At 43.6% G+C, this 20,364-nt stretch overlaps 3 protein-coding genes across 4 annotated transcripts; 2 read left to right on the top strand and 1 right to left on the bottom strand.

Annotated features, from left to right (window-relative positions):
- The first annotated feature begins 6,752 nt into the window (after positions 1–6,752).
- LOC123406333 lies at positions 6,753–10,128 on the top strand. The gene is made up of 7 exons (XM_045099829.1): positions 6,753–6,952; positions 7,675–7,943; positions 8,158–8,227; positions 8,500–8,565; positions 9,005–9,096; positions 9,586–9,829; positions 9,928–10,128. Exons 2-6 carry the CDS (start codon positions 7,731–7,733, stop codon positions 9,826–9,828), a joined length of 684 nt encoding a protein of 227 aa, XP_044955764.1. The 5' UTR covers positions 6,753–6,952; positions 7,675–7,730; the 3' UTR covers position 9,829; positions 9,928–10,128.
- A 196-nt stretch (positions 10,129–10,324) lies between these two features.
- Positions 10,325–14,567, bottom strand: LOC123406332 (cyclin-C1-1). Of its 2 annotated transcripts, none has more exons than XM_045099826.1 (9): positions 14,420–14,567; positions 14,204–14,310; positions 13,233–13,272; positions 12,624–12,722; positions 11,863–11,984; positions 11,649–11,763; positions 11,492–11,536; positions 10,803–10,950; positions 10,325–10,714 (listed from the first exon to the last, which is right to left on the bottom strand). In XM_045099826.1, exons 1-9 carry the CDS (start codon positions 14,449–14,451, stop codon positions 10,595–10,597), a joined length of 828 nt encoding a protein of 275 aa, XP_044955761.1. In that variant the 5' UTR covers positions 14,452–14,567; the 3' UTR covers positions 10,325–10,594. The 2 variants fall into 2 exon arrangements, with proteins under 2 accessions (XP_044955761.1, XP_044955763.1); XM_045099828.1 differs by having other exon boundaries at positions 12,624–12,668; positions 14,420–14,565.
- A 1,007-nt stretch (positions 14,568–15,574) lies between these two features.
- LOC123405784 (zinc finger CCCH domain-containing protein 44-like) lies at positions 15,575–16,173 on the top strand. Its single transcript, XM_045099342.1, has one exon. The coding sequence runs from the start codon at positions 15,607–15,609 to the stop codon at positions 16,171–16,173; it is 567 nt and encodes a 188-aa protein (XP_044955277.1). The 5' UTR covers positions 15,575–15,606.
- The last annotated feature ends 4,191 nt before the right edge of the window (positions 16,174–20,364 follow it).

Below are 20,364 nucleotides of genomic sequence, written 5' to 3'. Positions count from 1 at the left end.
TGCAACTAGCAACGCTATCAACAGGGTTAAGCAAGCGGAACATAGACAATCAGTGGTTTGCTAGGTCGAACAGGTTTAAGGTTTCATGGCATTGTTGAGAGGCTGATATTTAACATGTGGTAGGCAACGAGACATAAACGACAGCAACGGTAAAACTAGCATGGCAAAGATAGTAATGGTATCTGGGGAAATGATCATCTTGCCTGAGATCCCGCTTGGAAGAAGAATGCCTCCGTGAAGCAGATGAACCGACGTAGTCGACGGGTCCTCACAATCCGGCACGTTGCGGAACTCTATCGAGACGAAGCAAACTGGAAACACAAATCAACACACGAAATTCACCACATGATGCACAACACATATGATGCATGAGCAGTTAAAAACATGCAAGTCACGGCATGACAGATCACACAATCAAACACTACACATTAAGTGAAGTTCGATATGCACGAGTTGCATATTGACGAAAGTCCACGTTAATTATTTAGTTCACTCCCGGTTATCTACACGTCAATATTAATGTTGTCAAACATGCAAGAGGTGAAGCGGAAATTAACCTACCTATCTAGACATTTTAAATGAGGTCGGAAATGACATATAGCATCTCCGAGACGACCTCACATGTTAATTTACAATTCTGTTCCAGATCTGAACTAATGCATTTAATTAGTTGTTAAACAGCAAAAAAACTGGGTTCTCGTGATTCTACGCGTTAAGGCAAGCAATCTACACATAGAGAACTTCTCCAACGGAGCTACGGATCAAAAGTTACAGGCACCGTAAGATATGATGGCATGAATGGATTATGTGTGCAACGATGGCTACGAGCACTTCAAAACATACAACCAGCAAGAGAAAAATAAACTACACAAGATTCTAAGCAAGTTTCATGTAGGACACGATCAAAACGGAGCTACGGTTCGAAAACTACGAGCAAAACAAGAACTCACTATAATCTGCCAAAATCAGCCACATAGCGTATTCTACGCCCCACAACTACGGCTACACAACTCCGATTTGCTCAAGCAAGGCATGGCACGGAAGAGGGCAAGAAGCATTACTACAAACAACTAACATGGCAGCAAGGAGCACTAGGAAAAGAAGACACAAAATGGCATCTCACGCACTATTTCAGACTTAGTGAAAAATACACCTCATGAAAGTGCAGTTTTCAGCCTGAAGCTATATTGACAGCAGCAAAATCTATAGCTACAGGTCTCCAAATGGCATGAAACTTAACAGAATGCTAGAGAAACACAAGGGGTACAACTAACTCCATTGTACCAACCTCAAAAGAGCTACAGATCACAAGATGCAAGCAAGACAAGACAGCAACAAAAAAATAACAGATTCCAGACTTAGAAATATTTCAGCACGTCCAAAACAGCACTATTTCTAGCAACTTGAGGGCAAGCAAACCACACCTAAACATGCATTTCTATTGCAACTAAAAATACCAGGCACTAAACAAAACATCCAAAATCAACTCCCTAGTTGACAACTAATTCAAACGAGGCACGGAATAAATCCTGCGGATTAAACAAAAGGGCATCACGGCAAAATATCGCGCGAACTAACTTACTCACAAGCTAAAACTAATTGCACAGAAAAGTCCATGGGATTTTCCTACCCCGGAAACATATAAAATATGTGGGGTGTGCAACACAAAATAATGCCCCACAAAATGCGAGAAAAATCCTAGACACGGAAAAAATAAGCTACCGGCAATTCCCTACACGCACAAATATCAATGACCGCTCTAAACTAAACGGAAAAATAGTCCCAAAAACGTAGGCATTTTATCCAAGGCATACGGGCTATCCGGACACGCGCGAGAAAAATAATACGGGCTATATACTATTGGGGCAGCACACTTATCTAGGCAACCAGCACGCTAAACGACGTCAAATAATTATGCAAGTTTCAAATTCGTATTCTACACGCGAAATTACCACAAAACCATATATAATACGCGTCGATCCGACTTACGGTTTAGAAACTACGTTCATTTTAAAATCTAGCAATTTTTCTGGAATTAATAAATCTTTGGAAATCCTAAAATATGCTAACGGGCCTAATTCGTTCATGGGCCTAATAGAGCAAGCGCTTAAATAAAATAAAAAAACGCACTGGGCGGGGTTAACGGGGCCGGCGCTCATCTGAGGCCACTTGGGCCGGCGGTGGAGAGGCGGCCCGGGTCGAGGCTGCTGGAGAGGCCGATGCTGGGCCGAAGGAAATGGCGGCCTGGGCCGCTGGTGCTGGAGCGAGGCCGGCCTGGCCTGGCGCTGGGCCGAGGGGAGCCCGAGCCGGCCTGGGGCGAGAGGCCCAGGCGCGCTGGAAGGGGCGGTCGCCCTCGGCGCTCTCCTCGAGCCAGGGGAGCCGGCGGCGCTGGAGCTCGCATCGACGGCCGGTGACAGGACTTCCGGCGAGGGGAAGCCGCCCCGGGAGCGCGGCGAGACAGGGCTGGCCGGAGGGGACCGGATCCGGGGGTTCTCGGCCCGGATCTGGCGACGGGAAGGCGGCAACAGCAGCTCGCCGGCAGCAGGGAACGTCGGCGCCGCTCCGGGCACTGGATCGGTCGCGGCGGCGGAGGACGGCCAGCGGGGACGGCGCGGGGCCCGAGGGCGGCGGGCGCGCAGGCGAGCGGCGACGGGAGGCGGCGCGACGGGGTCTCTTCCGGGCAGGCGCGGCCATGGCCACGAGCTGGGAGCCTCGGGAGCACAGGGGCTCGAGCCACGGCGGCGGCGGCGTGAGATGGGCCTCGGGCGGGCCCGGCGGCTGGGGAGGGAGAGAGAGGTGGGAAATTAGGGTTTCGGGTAGGTGGCACGGATTCCGAGGTGGAGAGGGGTTGGTTGCCTATAATTAAGGAGGGGGCCTATATAGACAAACGGGGGGCTCGGTTAACCGGAATCGCGCTCCGGATCCAACCGCGGGGTCGGATTCGAACGATTCCGAACGCGGGTATGGGTACCTGGCCGCGTAGAGGGGATATCCTGAGATGAGAGGGAGAACGGGCGGCACGGCAACAATTTAAAAACACCGACAGACGTCCGACGAATAACCGAAGACGGTGTCGCTACGGTCGACCGTTCGGGTACAAGACGGACTCCGATCGCGACGAGATTAGACAGGCGGCCTAGCTATAACTAAACGCGACCACGTGCCAAGTTTCACCTCGATCAGAGAAAGTTTTAAACGCATTTTAAAAATAGTGTTTCGACGGTGCCGCGGGCGCGTGCGAGTGCGGTCGGGCTCAGAACGAACAACGACGAGAACCGGCAACTAACAACGGATGCAAGTTTTGAAAACTGGCGGCAACGGGGTGCCGATGCAATGCTGATGATGTGCATGATGCGACAAAAGAAAATAGACACACAATGAAAACGGAATAGAAGGGGAATCGTCTGGAACGTCGGTCTCGGGCCGTCACACAAGGTCACAGGAACCCGTAAGTTGATGCTTCGACATATATCAAGTGAATCAATAGAATACCCCAATATCACTGCGGGTATCCCACGCAAGACGTACATCAAGTGATGTCATACAAATATGCTCAATCCAACATGACGAGATCTTAAAGGAAAAGACTCAATTCATCACAACTAAATGATAAGGTAAATACATCATATGATCCATCTATATTAACAAAGCTTGTGTTCTTGAGATCGTGTCATCTCAAGAACACGAGAGAGAGAGGGAAAGAGAGAAAGATTGAACACATAGTTACTGGTATATACCCTCAGCCTCGAGGGTGAACTACTCCCTACTCCCTCCTCGTCATGGCCTCCGCCAGGATGATGAAGATGGCCACCGGTGATGGTTTTCCCTCTCCGACAGGGTACTGGAATCGCTCCAGATTGGTTTTTCTGCAATACAGAGAGTTGCGACGGCGGAGCAGAAGTTCTCTCTTTATTTCTAGGGTTTCTGGGCTTTGTAGATTTTTCAGTGTTGGAATCACGGGCAACGGAGTCACGTAGGCCCCACAAGCCATCAGGGTGCGACCCAAGGCCCAAGCCGCGCCTTGTTGGCTTGTGCCTCCGTGGCAACCCTCCTATGGTGGTTCTTCGCTCCAAAGTTGCTCATATGTTCCTGAAAAAAAAATAGAAAAAAGTTTCGGACTATTTTGAGAATTTTCATTTTCTATACAAAAAACAACACCACGGTAATTCTGTTGAAAACAGCGTCAGTCCGGGTTAGTTATAAATAAATCATGTAAAGTGCATCAATACCATATAAAGTTATTATAAACATAGGCAAATATGACATGAATACTTCACAAATTATCGATACGTTGAAGACATATCAGCGAGAGCGATGCACCGCTGCCGGAGCGGCGATTGAGAAAGCAGGGACCGAGCTGGTGGAAGTTGTTGAGTAAGCTGGAGCAGCCGGGGCTGCTCTCAAGCTAGAGGAGGAATGGTGTGTCGGCCGACGCAGCGAGCGGGGCATTGGCCTCGTAGAAAGCGAAGAAGAGTGAGGCATTGGTGGACGTGTCCACAGGGAGGTAGCTGGAGCTGGTCGAAAGCGCATCTTTTGAGAACGCCGCAGCCGCCATGCTGGTGTTACTCACATACATAGAGAGAGGGGGTTGTGATGTTTGACCAGTCAACTGAGCAAAATACAAAGATGTACGATAAGGCAACGACCGTATAATCACCTATAGTTAGTGACCATATTGATCGTATTCTTGAATAAAATGGCCAAAATAAGCTTTCGACGCAAGTTAAATGATCGTGGATGCATTTTACTCTAGATGCTTTGGAGTCTCGCTCTACTTTTTTTTTGATAACAGTCTCGCTCTACATTTATGTTTACACGTAAAAGACTACTGATCCCTAGTGTTGCATCAGACCAGCCGAACACCGTTGGATTGAATTTTCATGGACCGTCTCATTACAGACATGGGCCAAGGTAGTTTGCATGGAGTGTATTAATTGCGATTTGTTTCCATCAGTTACTCCCAGAAAATCACGCCAATAGCATTAATAGCCTTAGTGCTTCCTTTGTGCTTCAAAATCTGCATTGGACCAACTATGCATCTAGCAAACCGTTTGTGCATCTAATGCATTGCTATTGGTTAGTTTTCTTGATTGGAAATACGCCATGTTTTGGTAATGTGAAATTATATCAATTCATTTTGCTTCTATCGTCTAGAAGTTTTGCTTCCGTACACATTGAAGATTTTGTCAAATTGTTATAATTTGTAACTAACACGAAAATTTATTTAGCATTGTTTAACCACAATATATGCCTTGCTTCTAATATTATAAATTCATGCTTCCATCAAACATTTTTTTTACAAATGTCAAGGACTCTTACAAACATATTAAAATTGAACTTCTTCCATAGAATATGGCATCTGCATCCGAATAAATAGGAATTTGGCTGCAAAGAATGTGTACTTTGCATCTAAAGAAATGATCATTTGCTTCCATACAATTTGGAAACTGAATCAAATCGGAATTTTCTTTTGTACAACAAGATGATGCCTTGCTTACAGATAAATATTTTTGCCGGGAAGAGAGAGATATATTTGGCATCCAAATCATTATATTTCCATAGGCAAGAGGATTGCTTCCATACAAATATAGATTTGTTTCCAATAAAAAAAAGGAAAATAATTATTTGAAAGAACATGGGGAATGTTTCCACGATGATGCACACATGTATCAGATCAATACATTCTTTCCTTCTGTGGTAGTCAGGAAGCACCACACCATCTACCACGGTGACACAAATCACAAGCAAAAATGCAAGGACCGTGTCCTATCGCCATGTGGATGCACGTGATGCTTCTTTTGCTAACTTATTGTGTGCTTCCTGTAATAGGAGTACATAATCATGCAACAGTGTTAGCAAAAATTGATACATAAATCCAAGATGACATTTTCTACATTCAACAAATTTAATCGAAGCAAGTGTTGCAACCAAAGTAACACAACTCAAAACAAGCGAGGAATCAAAGATGAGATGAAGCAAGCCCTAGATCAAGTGAGTACATACCAGGGGTGTGAGGCCGGGGATACGCATGCATCCTCTTTGCCGATCCAATATGGCACAACAATGAGGTGGGAGCGATGGTGACGGGCAAATCTAGCGGGGAACCGTGGCAGTGAAGGGGGGCTATGCAGACTCTGTTGAGAACTTGAGACCAGGGATCGACGGAGCAGCGGCCGGACGCCGCACCGGGCGAGGTAGAGCACTGTAGCCATCCTAGTTTTGGTGCGGATGGGGATGGTGGTAGGTGTGGCTGTCGCTGTGAGCGAGCTTGGATGAGCTCGCCCATGGAATTCTGGACAGGGTGGGGTGGGTGGGCTGGACATGCGCGGGATAATCGGAATGGATTAAATGTTGGGATAAATTAACTGCAAAGGAGATTTTCGTGGACCGTGAGATTAGTCAAGAATCAACAACGCCGGACCCAAAACTTCCTATCACACTTTTGATAAGAAGAAGTGTTTCCCAGACTAATTTGTGCACCAACTGCGCAATCTACGTGCTTGCAAAACGTCTGCGCGCACGCAAGACGTGGGATAGTGGCGTCCGATCCCTGGGTCGGTCAACCGCCAAGTCTTCCCCCCGCTATCCTCCCCTCCCCTCCCCACCCCCTCCTCGTCCGACCATCCGCGCACGCCCCGGCGACGAGGAGGAGGAGCGAGCACGCGTGGCCCGACCTCGCCGCCGCCGATCCCCTCCCAAAAAATAACCCCCGTCGACCACCCCCGTCTCGACACGACCCCCCTCCCCCCTGACAGCGGGTCCCACAGCGCAAAAGGTATCCAACTTCCAGGTGGGGTCCGGCGTGGGAAGGAAGAAAGAGTGAGCCGCGCCGCTCATCGCTCCCCCCTTTCCTTTTAAACGCCGAGGGAAGGGGAGAGGGGGACACATTCAAGTCCAGGTCCAGTTCGTCGGTTGGTGGCGTGCGCCTCAAACCCTCGCTCGCCACGCTCGGGTAAGCGCGAGCGAGTCCCTCTCCGTGCGCGCCTCGATCTGTATTTCCACAGGCTCCCCCGGCCGTCCTCGTCCGATTCGATCGGAATCTGGCCGCGCGCGGCCGGGCGGTTCTTGACCCGGTCGCACGTGCTTGGATCGATCGGCTTCGCCGGATTCCAGCGCTGCTCGGGGCTGGTCGATTCGGTAGATCTCTGTATCTGTATGCCTGGGCTAGGCAGGGTTTCATTCAGGGGCGGGCGTCTGTTCCTGCTCTCGTCTTCTTGGTCCATTCCTGGGTATTATCCATCGGGTTCTTCATCGGCTCCTGCAAGGCTGCCTTGTTCTTTTAGGTGATTCGCCGACCGGATTCGCGAGTAGCCCTAGGTTCATGCCCTGATTGATATTACTAGGACTGTGACCATCGGTGGTTCGCTTCCCCCAAATGCGATCCTTCACGAAAGGAGAAGGGAAAGCCTCTTCGGTTACTCCTTTTTCTGATGAAGCTTTTCTTTTCTTTTGTTATTATATTATGTTGTTGCTACTGCAAAATGGCTTTGCCAAGATAGTCTAAAGTTTCGATCAAAGGTTTTGGTGTCTTTACCTATTTATATATACTGCTGGTACTACATTTGAGATGCTAGGGCTGGGTTCATGTGATGCAAAATGGTTACTTCTGCCTTCTGTACACAAATAATTGCGACCGGTGGATTGAGATTGACCACGCTGTTAAAAAAAATTCAGGTTGGTTCTGGAGCTGAAGGGAGGTAAGGTGAGTATAAGCATCGGAGGTACATAGCATGAGTAATACCAGCGGCGCACGGCGTGCCGCGCGGAGGCAGCTGCAAGATGGGTCTGCTGATAAAGTTGTTGTGGACTTGGATGCAAGCTCGCCGGTGGCGGGGAACCCTCATGGGTTGTCGGTCTTCCCTGGTGCACGCACATCGCCTATTGATGTGGAAGCTCTTGATGATGAGGTGCAGGCGCTATCTCCTTCACAAGTACCTCCCCCGGTAAATTTCTTATCCTCGTGTTTTAATGATACGTCATGCACTTCACTTTTCAAGAATAAAATGTTATGCCATTGGGTCCGTGGTGATGTTTAAGAAACAGAGTCTGAGTATGCACCATTTACTAGTGTTTAGTGTACTTCTTGATCAGATTTTCCTGCTAGGAATATATCTATAATCATGGATCAGTTTTATCAAACTACCTTGCATTTTGCAGGGGGTGAACCGGAGAACTAGAGGGCAACCCGTGACACCATTTTCTCTGGATGAAGATGCTATCCTGGAAGGTAAGTTCATTACTTACTACATATTGCACTTGATAGAAATGTTTGGCTTCCAACATAAAAGAACTTGGGTATAAATTCTTCGTCATTTTTGTATGAGTTGCGTTGATAGATTCTTCTAGAACTGTTGAAACCATTAACAACAGGGTACATTGTTGGGATCTTATCCATAACATGAGGACATCTATTTTTCACATGTTGAAACAATCGTAATATAAGCTGCTGAAAATTAGACTCATTGTTTGACGTTTTCTTCTTCAAATTTCCCATTGCAGAGAATTGGAGAATTATAAGGCAATGTACGACGCCATTTTATTTCGATGAAGATGCTGCCTTGGAAGGTTAGTTCATTACTTACTACATATATTGTACTTGATAGAAATGTTTGGCTTCCAACATGAAAGAATTTGGGAATAATTCTTCATCAGTTTAATATGAGTTGCACCGATAGATTCTTCTAGAACTGTCAAAACAGCGAACACTGTACATTGTTGGCTTCTTAACCATAACATGAGGACATCTATTTTTCAAATGTGGAAGCAATCATAATATTAGCTGCTCAGAATTAGACTTATTGTTTGACGTTTTCTTTTTTAAATTTCCCATTGCAGCTGTTTGTTGTAAGATTTGCATCAACAATGAATCTGGGAAGCTTAACTAAAAGATATAAACATGTGCATCATATGCTATCTGATACCGAGTCAATTAGAGGTCCATTACGACTTTGTTGTCCTGCTTTATGATTTACTCAATCAGTATTGTTTCATGATGATAATGCAGCTATGCCTTCTCACAACACGTGGAACAAACGCCAAAGGGTTGCCCCTTTGATATGTCTCTCCCCAGAAAGGGGAGAAGGGTCCAGCCTGCAGGTAAAAACTGCAATTTTTTAAGGGAACAGTTTCACAGCTTTAAGACCCCGTTTGGTTGCTGCTTAGTTGCTATCTATGTTGTCCTCTATGTACATAGCAGCTTCTTGGTACATGCTTGTCTTTATCCTTCCTGTAGAATTCTGAGATATCCTGCCCTTTTAGTGAACTACGAGTGTGAAGGTTCTTCGGTTTAAGTAGATAATATTTTTCTTGTTCTGTTACAAGCCATAAATAAATAGCAAGACTCATACTTGCAATTTTGTGATGATGCCATATAGGTCTTCAAATTGTTCTTGGTAACCGCTAAATTTCAGTGACCATCTTACCTTCTGTAGCATAGATACCATGCATTGATATGATTACCCAGTAGGCTAGAGGATATGTTCCACTCCATTTTTCTCCATGCATTTGAACCTTGCGCCCAGTTCTTGTTGGCCTTATTGCCTTGCAAATTTTGTTCAACTCTAACTGTATGTTTCTGTCTCGTAGTCGAATAATGCGGTGACAATTAGTCAAGAGCCTGCTAAGGTGGTGGTTCCAAAGGAACCAAATTTCACTTGCCCGGTGTGCCTTAATAAGCTAGTGGAGCCTTCAACAACAAAATGTGGCCATATCTTCTGCACCGAGTGCATCAAGCAAGCCATCCAGTTCCAGAAGAAATGCCCTACCTGCCGCAAGGCCCTGAGGAAGAACAACTTCCATCGTATTTACCTTCCGAACTCGGATGGTTAAGGTGAGCCCTTCTGCCTACCATGAGCTTTTTTACCTGGGCAACTCATCAAATACAGAACCGTTGGACTAACATCCTCCTCCTGTGAAATCTATTTTCAGGTCAGCAGCGGATCATTCGGGTGAAGAGTGCCATCACATAGATTATTGTCGCTGATGAACCTGTAGCAAGTGCTCAGATGAACAATTGATTAAGTTGACTGGTGTATGTATCATTAGATGGTTGGCCTATGTAAGTGGGATTAGCTTGAAGCTGGGGTAAAACAGTGGATAGCATCTTTATCATCTGTGTGTTCTTCTGAAGTGCCCCGTGTGTTATGTTTGAGTCTTGATCAATGATCCGCTCCTGGGCTACAATGATGTCGTAGGCAGAATGGCTGAAAGGCCAGTTCGCCCTCTTTTATCGCAGGCTCCTGGCAGGCAAACATGGTCAATGCTGGAGATGCCAGATTACATAACAGAAATGGTACCAGGTTAGATAAATGGCAGAACTTGAAGAAAAACTCAACAAACAGTGCTTAGACTGAAACAATTCCACTTGCGTTTTGTATGATACAGAAAGCTCTGGATACCAAGCATTGCAGACTACCCCTATGTTGGGATCAACATCGCGAAAATAACTTGGGCCTAATCGACTACCAAACTGATGCCCTCCCAAGTCCCAGGGCATTCCCTGAATCTTGTGCTCGAATATGTTCAGGGTTTACAGGGTTACGCACTCCACACACGCGGTGTAAGTTGGTTAAACGGTCAGGTGTCAAATTGACCTTTAGGCCTTGGATGGTAACTTGTTCATCACAGGGATGATCTTGTCCTCCTGGAGGCCCCTTTGAGGATCAATCTTGTAGGTGTCGTAGAAGTCCAAGATTTCCATCGAGATATTCTTAACCTGAGTGATGCAAACGAATGTGGATGGGTTAACATGAGGACAGGATGAAATTACATACCTACAGGGAAGATATCAAGGGAACACTTACAATGTTCATGTCAACACGGAGTTCTTCAAACCATGAAGTCGTGTCCTTATCTTTAAGAACGCTTGCGATGTATATGCAGGCCAGTGCGATCATATAGGGAGGATATATGAGAATAAGATCCATCTTGTATGTATCATTGACAAGACCCCTGCAAGTGAGAATGTCTAATCAGCATAGATATAGGTCAAGTTGATGACCGAGCATACAATAAACCCATAAATCATAATAAAAAGCATTTCACTTATATTTGTTATCCCTGCTATTCCATGTAAAAGATATTTATCTCATCATACTACTGTATACTTAAGTGAGAAGGAAAATGTGGTAGAGGCATTTGTATTATCCCCACGGTCCTGCATTCCTACCAGGAATGATCCATTAATGTAAATGTTCTTCATTTGAATGAAATACATGTGCAGACAAATTCTGAGAAGGGACACTGAAAGGACAGTCTGTTTGCTCCGACTAAAATCACTCGTAATAAAATGTTTCAAATAAAGGCTAATTTTAATAACGGATATTACCAAAGTATAGCAAGGAACTTTTCTTGCATACAAGACAGAATTCAGCTTCCATTCACAAAAAAAAAAACAGTACACCGTGTGACTAAAATTAGAAAGGCCTACAAGTTCCATTGCAGATTAGCAGAACATGGTCCTCAATATTCTTATTCAGGAAGATATGCTTACCAGGCAAATTGTGTCAGATCTGTTATGCCAGCATCCTGCAATAACCTGTAAAGCAGAACATCTCTCAGTGGCAGTGCCAGTGCAGAAATGCGTCAATTCTAGTAATTCTAGTGGAAATGTCACTGTTGTTGAGATGATAGGGGAAACAAAGCCATACTGTAGAAGAGGGCGGTATGGATGGTAAACAACCAAATAATAGTCGAGTGCTTCCAGGAGCTTCATTTCCATTTCAAGGATATCTTTGATTTCAAATCGGTACTTATCATCAGAACCTACAATTTAGGGGAAGGGGAGTAAATGGTTAGTAGTCTGTGCAGCTCTTCCAGCCTTCCAGGTAAGCATGAGTCTATCTATATGATCACGAGACTCACCACACATCTTCTTGATGTAAAATACAAGCAGCCTTGCTTGCACTGTGCTTTCCTCAACCTTTGACGCCAAATACAAACAAGCTGGTGCTACCAAACGAGGATCATACTCTGTCATGCTCTTTCTGTAAATAGAATTGGACGCAGTTCTGAATATTATTATTATTATAACCAGGAACAAACAGTTTTGAATACTTAAGTTCCATTAAAAAGGAATTAAATGTTCAAGGAATTATGTAGAAACAGGCAATAAATATGAACCTTCACGTCCAATATTTGTTGACACAAAATATAGAAACACGAGTTTGATGCTTGAAGTATACTGCTTGTAAATTATATTTTAAATATTTCTGGTTGAAGACATCATACCAATTCTGATGGAAGCAACTTTATAAGAATCTCACATCTACAATCACACAAGTTCTAAATGAAGCTAGGTGAATTATAGAGTTCTGAGTGAAGCACACAAGTTCGCGCGGAAAATTTTGAGAAACACCTAAACACGTACAATCACAGTATAATGTTCTTACTTTTTTTAAGAAGTATATTGCTCTTACTGTGCTGTAAGTTGACCATCTTACATCATAAGAATATATACTTGCTAATTTCTTAGTAGCACAACATCTTATTAGAAAAACAATTAATGCTACCATGTTTTCATTTCTCTGGCTAGTAAAAAAAACAGTCAAATTCAGACAGCAAAATTAGAAACCATAGGGGCCTTCTTTCTCTCTGATGCATTATCATTAAATAGACAATCATACCTTGTGTAGACACGCCTGAAGTACGTGATTGCAGTAGCTATGACTCTGAGATAACAATGATTTAAGATCGTCAGCATCATGAGATAATTCCAGATAGGTCTGGTGGAGAATGGACAACATATCATAAACTGGAAAAGTGAGCTATTCAGTAGCAGACATTAAAAAAACTGGAGTAGCAAACATTCAGTAGCATCCATTAACAAAAATTGCAGCACTCTACATATAAAGGAGATGGGAATGCTGCTGTCATTTTCATTTTTCTCTTAAAAGCAGTTAGCTTTCGGTATCACTATGTCAGTCTTGAAATTTAACCAAACTCCACAGAAAAGTTAGAAATAAGAACTGCATGAAGAAAAGAATAAATAACACCAAGAAATTAATGTGTTTGAGGTAGTAAACCAGCAATATATATATGCCAATATGTTAAAGTTTCTTAGATACAATGGTAGCCACTTCAAAAATGTAACTGTACACACTACTATAGAACAAAATCTTGCTAATTATGGTCTAAAGAAAAAATGGGTAAGTTTGTTTGATCATTGAAGTCTACAGTTATCATACACACTATAAACAAAGGACAGATAAGGAAATGGAAACAATATCTCTAACCTTTGTCTAACTTTGACCTGCTGGGCCAACCGCCATATATCTGAAATAATACATAAGCGTAAATTCTAGTAAGACACTGCAATGTGCCCATCCGGATTCCCGCAGGCAGCAAGGTGGTTGATTAGGTCTTTAGTTGATTTATGTAAGACTCGCATAGACAAGATAATGCTGTTACGGATTCCTATTACTTCGTTTACATTATGTCGTTAGGGGCTAGCCTAGCTCATCTATATATGTGAGTTCATCCCCATTTTCATTATCTTCTCTCACCAAAGAAAAGCCGTCACTCCCTACCATCATCACCACGGTATTTACCCCGTGACTGCTACAACTCGAATGGAGTGACTTAATCACTTAAGTGCATGCTAAATTGCTACTTATTTTTTTACATTATTACACATATATGCTAGATTACTACTTGTAATTTACAGCTAGGGTTGTGCTAGTTACTGAAAACAAGAAATGGACAACTTGCGTCAGCGAAAATTGCTCTAGCAGAATAAGAAGGCTGTAAGATACTCTCCATTCAGTTAAAAAAAAAGACAATGATATATTTGTTCTAGCAGAAATGACAGGAAAATTTTCAACACGCATTGTGGCGAATTTTATGCTACAAAGGCACATGTCACGGTACACCCATGGGTATGGTTGCATACCATACAATGTTCGTCCCAAATAACGGGGTCTCCAAACTTCAAAAACAAGCCACTGTTGCCACATTGAACGCTATAAAATCCACATCTATTACCGGGCAGGCTTATCGCCAATTCTATAATTCGCAATCGCCCTATGCCCAACCCAATCGTCCTATGCTTCGCGACACAGCACCCCATCCCAACCGCAGTTACACCAAAATGTGCACATTTTAAGGCTTGCTATAAACTAAACAGACTGCTGCTAATCTGGACGGCCGAGATGCTGGAGGGAGCAAAAGAAAGCAGGATGGGGATGACGGCGGAGGAGGAGCTCACGGAAGGACATGTGGATCTTGACGAGGCGGAACTCCACGGGCGTGATGCCCCGCTCCCGGTCCGCCGCCGGCACCACGTCCACCTCCTCCGGGTCCAGCAGCTGCTTGCTGCACGCGCGGAGTCATCGCGCACCGAATCAGCAGCTCGAAAGTTCACGGGGCAACTTGGGGAGATACTAAATCGGTCGAGACCGGGTGGGGGTGCCGGCGTCCTTACCTGTGCGACGACGCCCAGAAGTTGGCCGCCATTCTAGATCGGCGTCTCCCGGACAGGAGTCTCGCCGGCGGAATCGGTGGGGGTTCTCTGGGAGCGAGCTCGGGGTTCGGGGAGGAGGAAGGAGGGTTAGGGGCTCCGGGTCTGTTCCGCGAGTCGCGCAGGTATGGCCCAAGCTCGGAAGCCCAACTCCAAAGTCCAAAATCTCCAAAAGAAAACCTCGTGTATATCCTTTTCCTTTTAATTTAACATCCCCTCAACAAAAAGAAACACGGTAAATCCATCAATGCTCCTCGTGTATATCCTTTTCCTTTTAATTTAACATCCCCTCAACAAAAAGAAACACAGTAAATCCATCAATGCTCATGAACGCTACCAGTACGATATGAGATGGCTATGAAGTTGACTTGCGACTCAATAAATTTCAGGAATTATGTAGAAGATCTAAGTGGGTTCATACATACAGTATAAAGTAAAATACGGAGTAGTTTTTATTGCATCTCTTCTTCATAATACATGGAATACAAACTAGAATTTCCACCAAATGTCTAAAAGGTACAAATTATAGTATAACTTATTTTTTATTGTGTTACATAGTTTAACTAAAAATGTTGACCTCGGATCTGTCATTCAAATCAATCAAATTTTCCATTAAGGATGCCCCACATAACAGGTTACAATGGTCTACACATTATGTCTTATAACACCAACCATATACTCTATGCTATGCCGTATCGAATGATATTCAGACAACTCATAAATTATTGAACAAATGTGCTGATTTATGAAATACTACAAAGTAAAGCATGCATGTTTTTCACCTCACAATTGTAATTAAATCTTTTGTTTGTACTAGCAGATAATGTGTTTTTAGTGTCTAATGAACACACATCTGGTTTTTTTATTTGGTTTAGGCCACTTTCTAAGTCCAATCTCATTTAGACACGTGTCTATGGTCATTAATTAGTGTACAACTCATTATAAAAAACGTTTGTTTCTCTTCTGGGCTCAGGCCGGATTTATGCGTCCGAGGATACGTAGTTGGGCTCAGGTCACTAGTATATTCTTAACGGGCCGCGTACTCGGACCCGTGAAGGAAACCCACCACTCATCTAGCCCCTGACATGACCCGTCCCCGGGCGTCTCCCTTTGCCCTAGCTGCGTGACGGCGGCTGTAGAGGGAAGAGGACATGGAGATTGATCCGGGGTTTGATGCAACTGGAGCTCCTTGCAATCCAGATCATGACAAGTTGAAGCCGTCGCATGGGGAATCAATCTCCATGATGTTGAACAACTCAATGGCACCTCCAATGGGACCAAGACCCAATGGTCACTTCCAGCCCCCACCGATGCCTGGCCCTGACATGGTTCCTCCCTCAACCTTTGGCGCTTCGGCCACAGCCAGGATCAGTGTTGATACATCCCTTGCTGGCGCCATTATTGGGAAGGGTGGAGTCAACACAAAGCACATATCCCGAATGACTGGGGCCAAGCTGGCCATCCGGGATAATGAGGCAGACCCCAACCATAAAAACATTGAGCTCGAGGGATCGTTTGATCAGGTCAACCATGCCAGTGCAATGGTGAAGGAGCTGATTCTTCGCATTGGTGGCAACGCCCCTCCTCAAACAAAGAACGCAGGGAGGGGTCCTGCGGGTGGTGGGGGAAGCAACTTCAAGACCAAGCATGACCAGGTACGCCTCTCCCTGCCCCAGCAATGCAACATCCCCATCCCGTTCCTGCATTCTGAAAATTAGTGTTGTGCACGTAAACTGAAAATTCAGAAATGACATACATTTCTTAGTTGGTGTGCGTATGTCAAGTCAGTGTAGAGAAGTCGTATGTTGGTGTGGATGTGGAGCTGATGCAGCAGCAACACAAGTAGGTGAAGTGGATTGATCCAGCCAGCCAGCGAGCAAGATTTTTGGCTACTTGTCTGATACAGTGATACGGTAGGAGATTTTGCTTGCTTGTTGCCGAGTCGAGTCCCCAAAGCCAAGGAATCATTCACACACCAAGATGCCAACGCTGGCCACGTGAGCTAGCTCTAGGAGTATGCTTTGCTTTCTCGTGGCAGCCGTGTCTGGTGTTGCACGTGTGCTTTTCCGTGCCTATCTGCCGACCTGCATACCCCACCCGCTTAACTTGGCATATAAATTGAAGACTATATGACCAAACTTGCTACTCTAGGTAGGATTTCTTGACAATCTAAACCACTAGGATTGAGAGCTTGATTAGAGATCATTGAACAACAACTGAATTACCTGAATGTCTGAACATGCATAACAAAACTGAAAAAACGTTTGAGAAACAGAACTGCAGATAAATGAGCTGGGATTTTGAATGAAAATAGAGCACTAAACAAACATATGCCCAAACCCAGACTAGGAAGGCAAAACTGAAAGACTGGGCAATCACAAATATTGCAGAATGAGTGATTTTAAAATTTAATGACAAAATACAGAAATCTGAAACAAAAAAACAGAGGACACATATACTGACCATCAAAGAACAAAAGAGCGCTAACTAGTTGGCCTGGAGAAAAAAAACACCTTCCTAAAACCGACAACAAGATTCCAAAACATGAATACAGGGTGTTGATATACAAAATCAGGAATACAAAGCCTCGGTGATACAAAATGTTATAACCCAAACTTCTGTTTTCTGAAAGGAAGAAACTGTAGACCAACCGAATGGTTCGGCACGACACTATGTTTATTTTAGGAGATAAGGTTTTGCTATTCATATGGTTTGGCATTAAAAAGAACAAACTTCAGGAAATGGGGGTGCTCTCTCTAATTTTTTTTAACTGATCAAGATTGACCTACTGAAACTAAAACAAAGAGAAATAAAAAAAACTGAAGCTAACTACAACATGACTGAACATAGGTAGATAAAAATACAAGACTGAAAACTGACACTAAAATTAAAGCTACAATGATAGAAAAAATTACATGAAGACTGAATGCCCGACGAGTGAGACTAAGCAGAACTGAATATCAACAACCTGTATTCGAAAACTTACTGAAAACTAAAAATAATACAACACAAAACTGAACCAAAGACGACATATAGTGACATATACTGAAATGTAAATAATGTATGATGGACTGAAATAGTAAATAATGAGGCTGAACAAAAAAAAATCTGATGAAAAGGTACTGCTGAAAAGTGACTCAACAACACTAACAAATGAATCCTGAAAATAAAATGGTGACAAACGAAACACTGAAAAACTGAAATAAATGACACCTAAACTGAAAAAAGGCAAAACTTAAAATAATGACATCTAACACTTAAAGTACTGACGAAAACAATAAAATGAAAAATAATGGGGCTAAATACTCAAGCGCTAAAGACTTAATGACGAGACGGAGAAAACACTGATGAGTAGCGACAAATATACTGAAAACTTAAAATAATAAAACACATAACTGAACCAAAAGTGACATATACTGACATATACTGAAATGTAAATACTATATGCACTACAGGAATCAGCTTCTTTGCCGTCTGCCATCACAGACGGCAAAGACAAAATCCCGGACGGCAAAGACAAAACAGCAGACGGCAAAGATTCTCACGGCCGGCAAAATTTCTGCGTCAGCCTACGACGGCATAGGACCTTCTTTGCCGTCTGCCCCCCCAAAGCGGACGACAAAGCTCTTTGCCGTCAGCTTTCCTTAGGAGCAGTCGGCAAAGTGCTCGAGACGGCAGCCAACAGGTGTTGCCTCCGTTAGGGGTTAACGGAGGCTTTGCCGTCTGCCTCCCCCTTTATCTTTGTCGTCTGCTTCCCCCTTTATCTTTGCCGTCTGCCTCCTCCTCCTCCCCCCTCCACTCTTTGTCGTCTGCCTCCTCCTCCCCTCCCCCCTCCACTCTTTGCCGTCTGCCTCCCCCCTTCACTCTTTGCCGTCTGCCTCCTCCTCCCCCCCTCCTCTGTGCTCTCTTCTTTGCCATCTGCCCACCCTGGAGGCTGACGGCAAAGAGCCTATATAGACACCCCAGGATGCACAGCTGGGTGTCATGTGACACCTTTGCCATCTGCGAGCTGATGGCACAGGTCTTTGCCATCAGCTGGCAGACGGCAAAGAGCCCATATAGTACCTGTTTTTTTTGTTTTATATTATTTCACACAACACACACACACACACACACACACAGATATATATATATATATATATATATATATATATATATATATATATATATATATATATATATATTGACAGCACATTTATATAATTCACCACACATATATGATATATAGTTCACCGCACATATACTTGCCAACACATATATATAATTCACCACACATATATGATATACATATAAATCAATGTACATCCCCATATATCGAAAGAACCAACATACAAAGTATTGCACTATTTATCTATATATACATATACATATAGTTCGACATTGTTCATCAACTCAAATAAAAACTAGATGATATACACATAAAGTTCATCCATCGACATTGTTCAACTCCATGAATGTCAGCTCCCATGTATGTAGTATATCCAATCTGCAAAAATGTGAATAAGAAAGTCAGAGAAGAACAAAATATGATGTTTTTCGGCTAATTATGTCATTTTTAGCGGAAAACAAGCTAACAATATAATATTCATGAGCTAACCAAGGTTCTTATGTCATTTTTAGCTTATTATGGCATTTTGGAACTAAATGGGTTAATTAAAGCAAGGATAATAAGAAAGAGGAGAAGAAAGAGGAGGAGGAGGAGAAGAAGAAGAAGAAATCAAGAAGAAGGAGGAGAAGGAGGAGAAGGAGGAGGAGGAGAGGGACTAGAAGGTCCTTCGCCTTCTCCTCCTCCTCCTCCGCCACCTCCTCCTTCTCCTTCTTCTTCTCTTCTTCTTCTTCTTCTTCTTCTTCTTCTTCTTTCTTTTCATTTTGCCTATTTCTTCTCATCTTCTCCTCTTGTTGGAGCTAAATTACCTAACTATGTCTTATTGGAGCTAAATGGGTTAATTATCTCATTTTAGAGGAAAACAAGCTAAGTATATAATATTCATGACCTAACCAAGGTTCTTATGTCATTTTGAGCTTATTATGGTATTTTGGAGCTAAATGGGCTAATTATGTCATTGTTGGGGAAATTAAAGCAAAGATAATATGAAAGAGGAGAAGAAAGAGGGGGAGGAGGAGAAGAAGAAGAAATCAAGAAGAAGGAGGAGAAGGAGGAGGAGGAGAAGGACTAGAAGGTCCTTGGCCTTCTCCTTCTCCTCCTCCTCCTCCTTCTCCTTCTTCTCTTCTTCTTCTTCTTCTTTCTTTTCATTTTGCCTATTTATTCTCCTCTTCTCCTCTTGTTGGAGGTAAATTATCTAATTATGTCTTTTTGGAGCTATATGGGCTAATTATCCCATTTTAGAGGAAAACAAGCTAAGAATATAATATTCATGAGCTAACCAAGGTTCTTATGCCATTTTGAGCTTATTATGGCATTTTGGAGCTAAATGGGCTAATTATGTCATTGTTGGGTTAATTAAAGCAAGGATAATATGAAAGAGGAGAAGAAAGAGGAGGAGGAGGAGAAGAAGAAGAAATCAAGGAGGAGAAGGAGGAGAAGGAGGAGGAGGAGAAGGACTAGAAGGTCCTTTGCCTTCTCCTCCTCCTCCTCCTCCTCCTCCTTCTCCTTCTTCTCTTCTTCTTCTTCTTCTTCTTCTTCTTCTTCTTTCTTTTCATTTTGCCTATTTCTTCTCCTCTTCTCCTCTTGTTGGACCTAAATTACCTAATTATGTCTTTTTGGAGCTAAATGGGTTAATTGTCCCATTTTAGAGGAAAACAAGCTAAGTATATAATATTCATGAGCTAACCAAGGTTCTTATGCCATTTTGAGATTATTATGGTATTTTGGAGCTAAATGGGCTAATTATGTCATTATTGGGTAAATTAAAGCAAGGATAATATGAAAGAGGAGAGGGAAGAGGAGT

This window comes from Hordeum vulgare, chromosome 6H (genome assembly GCF_904849725.1).
Source record: "Hordeum vulgare subsp. vulgare chromosome 6H, MorexV3_pseudomolecules_assembly, whole genome shotgun sequence".
NCBI classification, from domain to species: Eukaryota; Viridiplantae; Streptophyta; class Magnoliopsida; order Poales; family Poaceae; genus Hordeum; species Hordeum vulgare.
Note: the sequence above shows the minus strand (reverse complement) of the source record. Positions and strands in the feature narration are given on the sequence as shown.